Consider the following 13,881-nt stretch of genomic DNA (forward strand, 5'->3'; position numbering starts at 1 on the left):
AGAAACTACTTATGAAATATCTGTGCTGTAAGTGATGCCGTTAATACCAAGGTGCAGTTGTTCTTGTTTTGCAAAACGTTTTACACAAAAACCAACACTTGATAAATATGATTTAAAAAACGATGTTCATGTATTGAAGACTCCAGACACCAGTTTTCTAGAAAAAGCCGTTTTATTTTACAGTGAGCAGGTCGCCCCCTCATGGGCGCAGCCATGTTTGTTTCAGTGTTTAATATTCACATGATATTACAGTTTCATATTATCAATGTTTAATTAGACTGAACAAATGTTTCAGAATATAAAAGTATCAGCCCCTTTAAAATCTCAGAAGACCCTTGTGACTAAAAAACCAAGTGCTAATATATACAGTTTGCGTATTGCAAAAATATCTAGTAGCTACACCAAAATGCTATCTGTAGCTCACAGGACTTTGAGGCACTGAGAAGACGTTTCTTATGCAGGTTGCATGTAACAAAGGGAGGGGCTTCATTATGAGAACATTAGTTCAGTGACAATATTTCCATTTATGGATGAAATGAAAGAGGAAGCAGTATTTTTTTTTACTGACTAAACTCTATGCTGATATATAAACAAAACATTCATTATGGAAACGGTTTCCATGCCACTTTTTTATACAGGCCTATCTATGTATAAAAGGATTGCATCTTTAATTTTTTTTTTTTTTTTACTGCAATCTACATAGATTTCTAATGAACTCACTGTGAACATGACAACATGAACTGTGCACGTGCAGATGTGAAAAAGATTTCAACTGACATCCACCACACAGCTTCCTCGTGTGAATACTATGACAAAAAGTGCTATCTACCACAAAACTTTAAAAAGTGTGTCAGTATGTAATCCTAAAAAGAGAAACGTGTGCAGTTTTAATGTGGCGACAACACGGAGAGCAGCGAGAAGCAGGTGTGTGCAGGAAGCCACATATTTGCTTGCTGTAGCCTACTTAGGCTTCCTGATCACACAGACTTTAACATGGGACTGTGCGGATACGTACCAAAGATGTACAGAGAGATAAGAAACCTCAGTAAAGGACCAAAACAAATTTAAAGACATCGAAAATAAATATTGAAAACATAAAATATGCTATAGTATGCACACTCCATATGGGTGTAACAGCTGCTGCCTAAATATTAGCGTGATTAACATTCAACACCATAATACTGAGGCGGCGTTCACGCTATCCGTGAACTGCACTAAAAAAAGTTGAGTCATTCATTTTCAGAGAGCAAAAAATGAGCAAAGTTCAACTTAATGAAAATGAGCAGCGATGCAAAGCAGCAACCTAGGAAAGTAGGAAAACAACAACTTTAAATAAATACATTTTCAAATAAAATGAAGGAATCTGGTTCAATACAAGATAAGCTCAACTGACATCATTGGTGACATGTTGGTTATCAGTGTTGGGAAAAGTTACTTTTAAATGTATTGCATTACAATATGCGTTACTCCCTAAAAAGTAACTAATTGCGTTACTTTGTGAAAAGAAATGCGTCATATTACTTTTGTGTTACTTTTTCCTCACCTGGGCTGGGCTTGCTTGTTTGTTTTTTTCTATTTTTAAAAAAGTTCTATTTTTGGCAAATGTAAAGGCCCTTTCACACCAAAAGTGAAATCAATAAGCCTCAGGCTGAAGGAAATGCATGTTTATGCCTGTACAGTAGAGGACGCAGTTCAAACAAACCTTTCAGCTGTGCTGCCATTCCAGATTAAAGAAGAATAGGATACAGGAGAAGGAGATTTAACACTTATTTCTAAATCTAAAGTTATTTCAGCTTATTAGTATGCTTGAATTAGATCATTGAAGGTCAGCAGCAAAGACATTGGTTAATAAAGTGAGATTAAAAACAAAGTATATTTGTGCATTTTAATATAGTTAATTATATTTCTATATTATTGCATTTCAGTTTTTTTTTTTCATTTTGAGAAATGCTGAATGTTTTCGTGCAAGTGAGATGAGTAAATATTTACATTTACTTTGTATGCAGAAAAGCCGCAGGCCAACCGCAGCTTCAAATTAGGCAACATGGAACATATTTCATAACATCTCACAGAAACATTTCACACTTAATATTCAACAATATTACTGATCTGCCTGCATTGACACCATTGTATTCAAACCAAACTGAGCTGGACGATGACATCACTGTTTTGCTCCAGATCTGAGATAAATTAACTAAATTATTAATTAATGATTTTTGCAATGGAAATGAATCAATACTGAACTTACTTAAGCTGGACAAAGACACAATTTTCTTCTAAAGCTGTTATACAGCCAAAATTATGTTTCCTGCTATCACTGTAAAGCTGCTTTGAAACAATCTGCATTGTAAAAAGCATTATATAAATAAAGGTGACTTGAATTTAGTCTAGAACTACAATAACCATCATGTTTACACAGCGCACGCAACAACTCTGCATTTTCTCTAAACATGGGGACAGGAGAGCTGTCAGTCCATAAATGTGGAAAAAGTAACCTATTTTGTTGTAAACTGAAAAAGTAAAACATTACTTTACTAGTTACTTGAAAATGTAAAATTAATTAAATGAATTATGTAACTCAAGTTACTTGTAATGCATTCCCCCCAACACTGTTGATTATCACCCCAATTTTTTTATATTATGGTTATGGTAAGGGCAGTTAAGGTACGTTCAAGTTCTCCTCCAAATTCGTATTTTCGAGCAGACAAGTCGTAATTACAGAGCAATTGCTTTTTACATGACTTGAATGTACCATAGTAGAAGTACATGGGGCCAATTTTTGGAGAATTTAAAGCTTTACATTTTATAAAGCATTTGAGCGGTCAGGTTGTTCCTGTAACTTTTATGGTCGATTTTGCATTGCTGTGTCTTGGCGATGAAGTCTTATCAATTCAATTTATCTTTATGCAGAAAAGGTTAATAAGTATTTTTACACAAACTAAATTCATGTTAACATGCATATTGTTTACATCCTGTGACTATACTACTGGAACAGTGAGAAACCTATTTTTTTTTTAACATTTACTATAGCTAAATTAGCCTAATTAACTTCCATTGCCTCATTATAACCCAGAAGATTTCTTTGTCCCCCAAAAAAGGTGGAACAAGTCAAAATGAATTGATGTGGTAATCAAATTGAACTTGCAATGAACCCAGAATATTCCTATAAACACCGTCAGTTTAAATGCCCATAAAGACCTGTCAGTCAAAACATGACCTTTTTATACATCTATTTATGAAGTACCCAAAAGAATGAGGTACTTCTGGTCTCTTCTTTGTTATCTGTTAAACCTTGTTTCATTTACTTCTGCAATATCTGTAACTCTTCCTGCTCTGGGTTTCTCCCTGCAGCAAAGGCGCTATTTTTTCTTCCTCCTGTCCATTTAGAGAAGAAAGATCTGGAATTTTCCCCAACGAAGAAGAAAAGAACAGGGTCCAGACAACTGTTAGCCGTGCACAAACAATGCGCTACGACGGCAGCCCTACGGACTACCAAAATAAAGTCACATGAGTCTCCGTATCTATTCATCTTGACTTGCTTCTCAGCTGATAAGAAGATCGTCCGCACTATGTGATAAGGTAAAAAGCACACCAGAAAGATCCCAAGGCTGATGATAACCAGAGCGCATGCCTTCTTCCTGCAAGGTCTGGTCCTACCGAGCGCAGGACTAGGTCTCAAAAGATTCTTTGCGACAAAAACAGAGCAGAAAAGAATGACCACCAAGGGCACTACAAAGCCCACTGGAAACGTAACGTTGTTGATAAGGAGCAACCGGTCCACGCTGTCCACTGCCAAATCCAAGCATCGAGAACTGTTATCATCATCACTTCTTTTCTTAGAGAACAACAGCGGACTGCAGGCTAAACCCATCAAGACCCAAATGAGCCCACACAAGATACCCGTGACGTAGTGGGTCTGTATGCGTATGTACAGGTACGGCCGCGCCAGTGCCAGGTAACGCAAGATATTCAGTGCAACTAGGAAATACACAGAGCTGTACATATTGAGATAAAACACGTACAAGATGAGTCGACAGGCGACTTGACCAAACAGCCATTGCGAGTTCAGCACATAGTAAGTGATCCTGAAGGGCAAAGAGCACACCAGCATCAGGTCTGACACCAACAGGTTCACCATTAACAGGCTGACTGGAGTTAAACTCTTCTGGGTCCTCCATTGGCTGAAGAAGACGCAGATAGATAAAGAGTGACCGGCGAGTCCCAGGACAAAAATGAATATGTACGCTGCAGGGTACACTAGGCGTTTGAAGTGATCTGTGTTATTGGAGCCTAAACAGGAGACGTTTTCCCTGAAATCTGGAGAAGACGCATTCATGTCCTTCCCTGGAGAAAAATGACAAGGTTTGGATAAAAATTTAGTGATTTAAAACAAACAACAAAAACTATGTTTTTAAAGGAATAGATCAACCAAAAAACAAAAAAACAAACAACCACCCTCATTCCACCATTCCAAAAGGATCATATTTTGAAGAACTGATTTGGTCCATACAATGAAAGTCAAAAACAACATTGGATCTCAATGACTTTCATTAAATATATGAATAGATTTCCCCCCCCCCCAAAATATCTTGCAAGCAAGCCATTTTTGAATGAACTATCCCTTTGGGAAGCTATGTATTACCTTGGCTTAGTATGATACTGTACACTCCAAAAATAATGGTTATTTATTGGCATCTATGGTTCCAAGATGTCCATGGAAACTTTCCATTGCATTCCATTCTTTATAGTGGAAAAAGGTTCTTCAGATTATTTAAATATCCTTCACTAAGAAAAAACATTCATTGAACGGTTATTTAAAGAATCCAAAATGCTATTTTTACTGCATCACCACAAAAACTCCCTTTTGGAACCTTTATTTCTAAGAGTGCAAGTGCTTCTTATTCTTACTGGAAGTTTTACTGTATTTCATTTTCTTCTATTTTCAAAAGCTGTATGGCAAAACAGGCTTTTTTACTCTAGCACGAACAATCTCTGTTAAATACCCAGTTAGTAACAAGCCTTTTAAAAAGAAATCCTAGTATCAAATTACTTCTCAAACTTCTATATAGTAGTTTTGAACAGTAACAATTGTGATTTAAAGCAAACTTTAAAAGCAAGACTTTACCTTTTCTGCAGTGTGAAGTGGTGAAATCAGGTCTTTCAAAAGCACTCAGTTTTGTCACTAGCCAAGCCAGCACAGCATTGTCAGCTACTGGAGGAGGTATGAGGTACAAAACACAGTAGGCGGAGGATGTCCCAAGAACAACCTCCCCATCATCACTTTAATCAGTTCAAATGGACTGATTCATTTCCTTCTCTAAAAACAAAAACAACCATACTATAACAGCACTTGTTCCATGCATTATTTAGTACGGCAGTTCTGTCAAATGCTTTAGTTTCAAAGTGTTTTGAATAATATGTCCTGATATACACAAAAGGTATCTACAAAAGGTCCAAAGTCCTAAGCTTATCCCTATTTGTAAAGTGAATAGGGCAATTTAGATGCAAAGCACTAAAACACTGGTTATTGTGCTTTGCACGCGTCAGCTTTAAACCACAACAGCTTATGAAGATGTGTGTTTTCACCACCACCACCTTTATTCAGTTCCACTGGTACTATGCAATTTGAGCCACCCAATTGTGCTGCCCTAAATTTTCTCTTTGATCACAAGCACTTCTGATGAAGATGTACTGATAACCTTTTAAAAGAAGCCACTGCTGACAAAGCAGAGCCTTTGTGAACGAGCGTTTGTGACGTCAGCAGTACATTAAAACCCATAAATGATGTGCTGGGGAAATTTAAATGAACTGCATTGAATGTACAAACATGTTCCAGTATTTGTGTCACGGTCATACTGAAGAATTAAAATGAGTGACGCACCTATGAAATAAATTATTGGGAAGCAAGGGATGCAAAAATGATGAGTAAAAATAAAGTCTCTGCAAAGACATGATTCTCTGAACTTCAAACAAACAACACTAGCAAGACATTTATGAGCTTACCATTTCCTGACAAGCAGCATTCCAGTAGGGAATAAATCTGCCGACACTTGCCTAAACAGAGTTTGATTGATCATTTTAGCACCATGTGCTATGGCTACAGTCTCAGTTTGTGGTAACAAGAGGCAGGCAAATGTGCCACTGTCTTCCTTGAATAAAAAAAACAAAACAAAAAAAAAAAAAAACAGGACACTTAATTTTTCTTTAACAAGCAAGTCAGATGTTAAAACTTTTGAAGCATTACATAATTTTTCAAAACGAACATTTGAGGTATAACATAATTTTTTGAATATTAGTAACAAAAGCTGTAGTCTTACAATTCAACAGCAAAACAACAATGTGGCCAAGGAAGAACATGAAAAGGTCAAATAGAGGACCGCACACACGCACATCCACTCACAAAACAAATCACATCCTAAAAACCCAGTAATGTTTAAACAGCAACAAATTTAATTAAATTCATTAACTTACATCACTCAAAATAGGGAGTCCTCAAAGATATGCTTTGAGAGAGGCCACAAGCAGGGTTCACATCTGCAAAAGATGTGATGTCTTTACCTTAAACATGATTAAAAGGAAACACTGTTGTAAAATTTGATCTTAAACCCTATGTAAATCACCCTTTCCTGTACAGCAATGAGGAACAACAGGCAGCTCTTGAATTAATGAGGGGAATAAAAAACAACCAGAAAACAAAACAAAGCAATAAATTATCATCATGACACCAAATCCGCCATGTTTGTAGATCAATTGAGAGGTATGCTTCATGTTATTTCCTCTACCACAAATTCAACTACAAAATAAAGAATAAAACCTCCTTCATTGACACTCACATGCTTAAAACAAACTAAAATGAAATGACACAGGAAAAGGACCTGTGCAACTTTAGGAAATGCAGTGCATTGCTTAATTACTAAAACAAGTAAAGAAGTCTAAAATGTAGTAACACCCAGGGATGTCAGCCTTTCCTGTTCATGGTGGAGTGGTTTTCCTCAGGCAGTACAGAGAGGATTTATTCAGGGCTCTAGATGCTCTTTAACGGACTCCTCCTTCAGTTTCTGTTCCTGCATACGAGTACGTGTCGAGTCTGAAGAGACGAGAACAAACGTTTTAGCAACAACAGCATTTCACGTGATGTTAAATTATATTCAATGACTTGCAAATTTTGACTACGGTACTTTGATAGGATTCGGAATCTAGTTAGGCTGTATAGAAAATACGTTTTATTTGAATATTTAGCTAGAAAATATGAGATGCTTGTAATTCTTAATTGTGACCCTGGAGATCTGGACCACAAAACCAGTCATAAGGGTCAGTTTTTTTAAATTGAGATTTATACACCATCTGAAAGCTGATAAATAAGCTTTCCATTGATGTATGGTTTGTTAGGATAGGACAATATTTGGCCGAGATACAACTATTTGAAAATCAGGAATCTGAAGCTGCAATATCTGAATATTGAGAAAATCGCCTTTAAAGTTGTCCAAATTAAGTCCTTAGCAATGCATATCCTCTCACAAAAATACATTTTTGATACATTTACAGTAAGAAATTCACAAAATATCTTCATGGAACATGATCATAACTTAACATCCTAATGATTTTTGGCATAAAAAAAAAAAAAAAAATCTATCATTTTGACCCATACAATGTATTGTTGGCTATTGCTACAAATATACCCGTTCAATTTATGACTGGTTTTGTGGTCCAGGGTCTATTATTATTATTAAGAGAAACACTAATTCAAAAGTTTTGGAGTCGGTAAGATTTTTTAATGTCTCTTATTCTCACCAAGACTGAATTTATTTGAACAAAACTACAGTAAAATCAGTAACATTGTGAAATATTACTAAAATTTAAAATAACCGTTTTCTTTTTTAATATATTTTAAAACAATTTCTGTCAAAGCAAAGTTGAATGATCAGAAACGATCCTTCGAAATCATTCTAATATGCTGATTTGCTTCTTATTAAACATTTCTTAATATCAATGTTAAAATAGTTTCAATAGTATCAATATAATTTTTTTTAGAATATTGTACAATCATTCCATTTATTTGAAATGATTTTTTTAATCATTATAAAATGTCTTTACTGTCACTTTACAAGATGTATAGCTTTTATTGCACTTATAATTCATTTATGAACAATCTTTTGGTTTGCATCCATCTAATTCCAATAAATAAGCTTTTATTCATTCCACTATTTGACTCATTAAAAAATCTGCCATGTCTAGACAGGTAGAAGTGTGACGGCAGAGCATCTTTGTGGTTCGGGGAAATCCAGCTTACAATTCAGAAAACAAACATGCTTACTCATCTCAGCCAGCTTCTGGATCAAAGTTGACTCGCCACTTGATTTGCTAAAAATGAAAGTGATAAAAATGAATTTAAAAAAAATGGGTCTCAATGACTTACTGGATTGAAACTTGGATAGATAAATGAAGAAGAATAGAACATAAATCTCACCTTCCATCAGCTTCATCTTGTCCATCCATGTCAAAGCGCAATCTCTTCAGGGGTTTGGGGGCAGAGCCTCCATCAAGACTCCTCTTGAGGGACCAATCAGTGCTGCTCACCATCTGATTGATCTTCTGAAATTTGTCTGCAGACTGTTGAGATGAAGTGAGAGATTTTAAAATCAAGTCTAACATATTTAAAATAGTCTGAAAGTGTAATAAATGCTTTCCATCACTAACCCCAAAGGATTCACCGATAGATATAAGAATTCTGTACAGGACAAAGAGAGAAAAGATACAATTAGTACAACACAACGCACAGAAAGACTTTTAAGGTAAAGCTTTTCGAAAAAAATATAACAAGTCAACCTCGCTAATCATCCCACCAGGGGCGGATCTACCGGGGTGGCAACTGCCATCCTAAGAAAAAGCTTTGCCACCCCGTCTGCCACCCCAAAATTATCAGAGAATAAAATATAAATGTTAGCAGTGTTTCAAGTACTACTGCTTTTCAGCAGCGGTGCTTCAATGTGATGACATAAAAAAGACAGCGTATTGCAAAATAATGGCAAGAAAACACGTCTTTCAATAAGCTGCATGACGGTTGCACGCGCACGCAGTGCAATGTAGTCAGCTTCATTAACAAACTCTTATGGACCGGTTCTTTGGGAGTCAAAACACAGCGCAGCCAAGTTCACTTACGAATTGTTTTCCATTTGTTCGTGAATCGGAAAATTACCGCTTCTCGGCTAACTCAGAAGTCCTCAAATTTTCGTAATTTTTTTGCGAGCTGATTCACCAACCGCCCGCTCCACTTTCATCATGGATAAAGGTCTTTTTGCCATCCGACGAAATGGTAACATGAAATCAATAAGAAGGTTCCGATCACAGAAACTAGTAGTTAGGTAAGAATCTAAATTTATTTTAGCTTTTCCCGATTGCTAACACATAAGTGATTCAGTTGGCCCAGTTTCCCAAACCATTCGTTCAGTTCTCAAAACAAAGACACATTTCTCAAAAAAATTTGAAACTGAGAAATGACTGTCTTGTGTCAGAAGACCAATACACTGCTATAGTACCTTATATACACTGTGTTCCAAATTATTATGCAAGAGACAAATCAGTAAGATTTCTGTACAATAAACATTCCGATTTTAGTTTTTCTGAGAAAATGTATGTTTGTTTATTTATCCATGTCTTTTTAGATGACTGGTATCAATCTCAGACAAAATAATTTGCCTGATCTATAGAAACCCTACTTAGAGGTTGTTCCACATTATTAAGCAAGTCACAGTTCTCATGAAATATGGGGAGGAAGAAAGATCTTTCTGAAGATGAAAAGCATGAAATGGTGCAATGTTGTGCAAAAGACATGAAAACAACTAATATTGTGTGAAACTGAATAGAGATTATCAAATTAGCATAAGATTTGTGAGTGATTTAGAGCACAGCAGAACTCGGTCAGATAAAGGCTTATTGATGAAAATATTAATTGTATTAAAAGGGCAGCTATAAAAAAGCCAGTGTTGAGCAGCAAACAGGTATTTGAAGCTGCTGGTGTCTCTGGAGTCTCAAGAAGCTCTCCATGCAGGCTGGCAGTTGTGTGTAAAGATGCATTTCAACAATCACTAACCAAACCTCACAAAGAGAAACATTTACAGTGGGTTTAGAAATACATGAAGACTCATATTTAAATAGTTTTATTCACTGAATAATGCCGTACTACAATGGATGGTCTAAACGGATGGATTTCTGGATGGTTGGTGAATGGCTACCACGTTCCAACAAGACTGCGACGTCAGCAAGGAGCTGGTGGGTGATGATTTGGGCTGGAATATTATAATATGCAAGATATGTGAAGTTCATAACTGGCCATTTTCAGCTATGGTATAAAAAGGAGGATAGTGCATAGTACAATGCACTATGCACTATCCCATGCTGCAAAAAAACACCACAGAAATAAAACTGTTTGAAAATGTATTCTACACCCACTGTAAACGTTTCTCTTTGTTAGGTTTGGTTTGTGGTGTCTAAAATGCATCTTTATGCACAACTGCCAGCCAGCATGGTGAGGTTCTCAAGACTCCAGAGACACCAGCAGCTTCAAATACCTGTTTGCTGCTCAAAACTGGCTTTTTTATAGCTGCCCTTTTAATACAATTCATTTTTTTGATAGGAACTTTCATCAATAAGCCTTTATCTGACCGAGTTCTGGTGTTCTCTAAATCACTCACAAATCTTATGAATTCTATACTCTCTATTCAGTTTCACACAATATTAGTTGTTTTCATGTCTTTTGCACAACATTGCACCATTTCATGCTTTTCATCTTCAGAAAGATCTTTCTTCCTCCCCATATTGCATGAGAACTGTGACTTGCTTAATAATGTGGAACAACCTCTAAGTAGGGTTTCTATAGATCAGGCAAATTATTTTGTCTGAGATTGATACCAGTCATCTAAAAAGACATGAATAAATAAACAAACATTTTCTTAGAAAAACTAAAATCTGAATGTTTATTGTACAGAAATCTTACTGATATGTCACTTACATAATAATTTGGAACGCAGTGTACTGTAATCAAATTTGGCCAAATGTGCAGAAGATGCTGAATTTAGTTTTTGCTGTAATTGACAGTATACTGTATTGTGGTGCATACCAAGTTCATACATATCTACTGCCAGATCAATTTACAATAGTAAAATGGAAAAAAAAAAAAAAAAAAAAAAAAAAAATCATTGTTGTATTTTACTGTATCTGTAAATTTGTTTTTGTATAGTCTAGTAGTAGACAGTGAGCTGCAAAATAATTCCTGAATTCCTTTGTTACAGTGTTATATGAATTGATCTCACTAGTGTTCACTGGGCAGTGCAGTAATCTGTGTATTAGTTAAAGGGATAGTTCATCCAAAAATGAAAATTTGATGTTTATCTGCCTACCCCCAGTGCATCCAAGATGTAGGTGACTTTTTTTCTTCAGTCGAACGCAAATTATGATTTTTAACTGCAACCGCTGCCGTCTGTCAGTCAAATAATAGCAGTAGATGGGAACTTCAACTATAACAGTAAATAAAACTTGCTTAGACAAATCAAAATTAAAACCTGCGGCTCGTGACGACACATTAATGTCCTAAGACACGAAACGATCAGTTTGTGCGAGAAACCGAACATTATTTATATAATTTTTACCTCTAATACACCACTATGTCCAACTTCGTTCAGCTTCCTGTTAGTGAAGTCAAAAAACGCGTTCTGAAGACAGAAGTGATGTCTCGCCCATATACTTCAATGAGCGCGAGACATCACTTCCGTTGTCAGAGCGCGATCAGACCTCACTAGCCGGAAGCTGAACGAAGTTGGACATAGTGGTGTATTAGAGGTAAAAAATTATATAAATACTGTTCGGTTTCTCGCACAGACCGATCGTTTCGTGTCTTAGGACATCAATGTGCCGTCACGAGCCGCAGGGCTTAATTTGGATTTGTCTATGGAAGTTTTTTCGACTCTTATTGTTCAAGTTCCCAATCACTGCTATTATTTGACTGACAGACGGCAGCGGTTGCAGTTAAAAATCATAATTTGCGTTCGACTGAAGAAAAAAAGTCATCTACATCTTGGATGCCCTGGGGGTAAGCAGATAAACACCAAATTTTCATTGAACTATCTACTACGGTGAACTATCCCTTTAAGTTTTGTGTGTCATCTGAGGCCAAAGTTTGATTTTGTCAGACAAGAATAAGTTTTTGACTAAAACATTTTATTCTGACTTGGAAGTTTGAGGTTTGTACAAGTTGGTGCATAGTTTTGAGATTGTGTTTATAGTTGTAAGAAAATGTTGAATTGTTTCATTTCAAATAGATTAAAAGTTTGAAAGACAAATTTATGCTGGCTTGTCATAAAGCCAACTTAAAGTCTTGTTTAAAAAACAAATAGTTTGGTCAATTAAGCCAGAATATAGATGTTCTGGGTGATTGTTAAAGTGTTGCTAGGTGGTTGCTAGGCTCTTGCTGCAATTGCTGGGGTGTTGCTAGAGTATGTAGTTGATAGGGTGTTCTGGGTGAACACACACAGACATGCCCACCTCTGTTAATAACAGAAACTCAAAAATGGTTTGCAAAAAAATAAAACTGCTCATCTCCTTTAGTGATACAAGGTGAGACTCATTTTAAATCAGTGGATGTTTTTCATATAGTGCCTTTACTTGGTGCCATGATGGAAATTGAAATCTTGTTATTTATTTTGGTAATGCAATGTTTGTGAACACAATTGTGTATGTCAGGCCATAAATCTCTAAAAACTATGCATGGGCGCTTGCTTTGGTGTTGCCACCCCTCATAGACCTCATGCCACCCCTTTGCCACCCTATAAAAAAAATTTCTAGATCCGCCCCTGCATCCCACCTCACAATAAAAGTGAAAGTTAAAGTCAACACACAATTCAAGGTTTAAAATATTAAGATTTAATTCTCTATGTGCCCAAAATTAGTAGACAATCTCCCAAATGTAATGACAGATGTGAACACTGACCTGCTCCGTGGAGTCATGACCACAGGGGACATACGGCTGCTTTTCAAGGGGGAGACGTAGACGTTATTGCTGCCAGGCACACGCAGAGGAGAGTTTTTATAGGGGCTGCAGGGGATGTGAGGAATGGGAGACAAGGGTGGTGGCTGGAAGACAAACAAACACCCTCAAGTCAACCACAAGTTGTTGTAGGAAACATTTTGTTCAAATGAACATGATTTCAGGCCACAAGAGGGCAGTATAACAAAAGTATATTCAATGAAAGTGTAAAATGCAGCATGTCTCACCCGAGGAGAGGAATACTGAAGAATGTTAGTCTTGAGCTTCTGCATGAAGACCAGATTGTAGAAGACAATGATGGAGTCGTACTGACCCTCTCTGATCAGCACACGCTTAAATGTCTGACACATCCGGAAAAATTAAAGAGAGATTGTTGTGCAATTGTTAATATTACTTGAATGATCATCTGAAACAAATCATTTAAAAGGGAACAAGACAGATTGACTCTCACCTCCTGATTAGTATTGGGCAGCTCTTTATAAGCGGTCACAATAGTTTTGAAGCGCAAGTCCACGTTCTTCACCTTGCATATGGCATACATAGCCGACATAATCAACTGCAATGAACAAAAGGAGGAGTCGGTCAAGCTTCTAAACATTTTTACTGAACATAATGCATTTGCTTTCTTTTAGCTTTGCGGTATATTATAATGTTTAGGATAAAAAGAACTGGTAGTACCTGGTCTAAATGTCTGTCTCGCATTAATTCGTATTCGTTCTGGAGGGTGTGCTGAAGCAGGGTCCATATTATAGGCTCCAGTTCTGGGTGTGCGGTCAGCAGGTGCGAGAACAGCGTTTTCAGTCGCAGGTAGGCCATCCTGTACACTAAAAAAAAAAAAACCT

The 13,881-nt window shown here is 36.5% G+C and overlaps 2 protein-coding genes across 5 annotated transcripts in view; both read right to left on the reverse strand.

Moving 5' to 3' along the window:
- Positions 1 to 172: 172 nt before the first annotated feature.
- On the reverse strand, positions 173 to 6,610 carry cysltr2a (cysteinyl leukotriene receptor 2a). 4 transcript variants are annotated; one of them, XM_067376730.1, is made up of 4 exons: positions 6,472 to 6,610; positions 6,004 to 6,149; positions 5,126 to 5,209; positions 173 to 4,344 (listed from the first exon to the last, which is right to left on the reverse strand). In XM_067376730.1, the coding sequence occupies exon 4, from the start codon at positions 4,334 to 4,336 to the stop codon at positions 3,302 to 3,304; it is 1,035 nt and encodes a 344-aa protein (XP_067232831.1). In that variant the 5' UTR covers positions 4,337 to 4,344; positions 5,126 to 5,209; positions 6,004 to 6,149; positions 6,472 to 6,610; the 3' UTR covers positions 173 to 3,301. The 4 variants fall into 4 exon arrangements, with proteins under 4 accessions (XP_067232831.1, XP_067232830.1, XP_067232829.1 ...); XM_067376729.1 differs by having other exon boundaries at positions 5,126 to 5,212; XM_067376728.1 differs by adding an exon at positions 4,643 to 4,740 and having other exon boundaries at positions 5,126 to 6,149.
- Positions 6,173 to 13,881, reverse strand: part of rb1 (retinoblastoma 1) — a 40,430-nt gene continuing 32,721 nt past the window's right edge. Inside the window, exons 20-27 of the mRNA XM_067376725.1 lie at positions 13,718 to 13,863; positions 13,491 to 13,595; positions 13,267 to 13,380; positions 12,983 to 13,125; positions 8,698 to 8,728; positions 8,468 to 8,610; positions 8,315 to 8,361; positions 6,173 to 7,087 (exon numbers count right to left, since the gene is read on the reverse strand). Of these exons, the coding sequence (XP_067232826.1) occupies positions 7,017 to 7,087; positions 8,315 to 8,361; positions 8,468 to 8,610; positions 8,698 to 8,728; positions 12,983 to 13,125; positions 13,267 to 13,380; positions 13,491 to 13,595; positions 13,718 to 13,863 (800 nt within the window). The 3' untranslated portion in view covers positions 6,173 to 7,016. The remainder of the gene's footprint in view (positions 7,088 to 8,314; positions 8,362 to 8,467; positions 8,611 to 8,697; positions 8,729 to 12,982; positions 13,126 to 13,266; positions 13,381 to 13,490; positions 13,596 to 13,717; positions 13,864 to 13,881) is intronic.

Source organism: Chanodichthys erythropterus, chromosome 22 (assembly GCF_024489055.1).
Source record: "Chanodichthys erythropterus isolate Z2021 chromosome 22, ASM2448905v1, whole genome shotgun sequence".
In the NCBI taxonomy this organism is placed as follows: Eukaryota; Metazoa; Chordata; class Actinopteri; order Cypriniformes; family Xenocyprididae; genus Chanodichthys; species Chanodichthys erythropterus.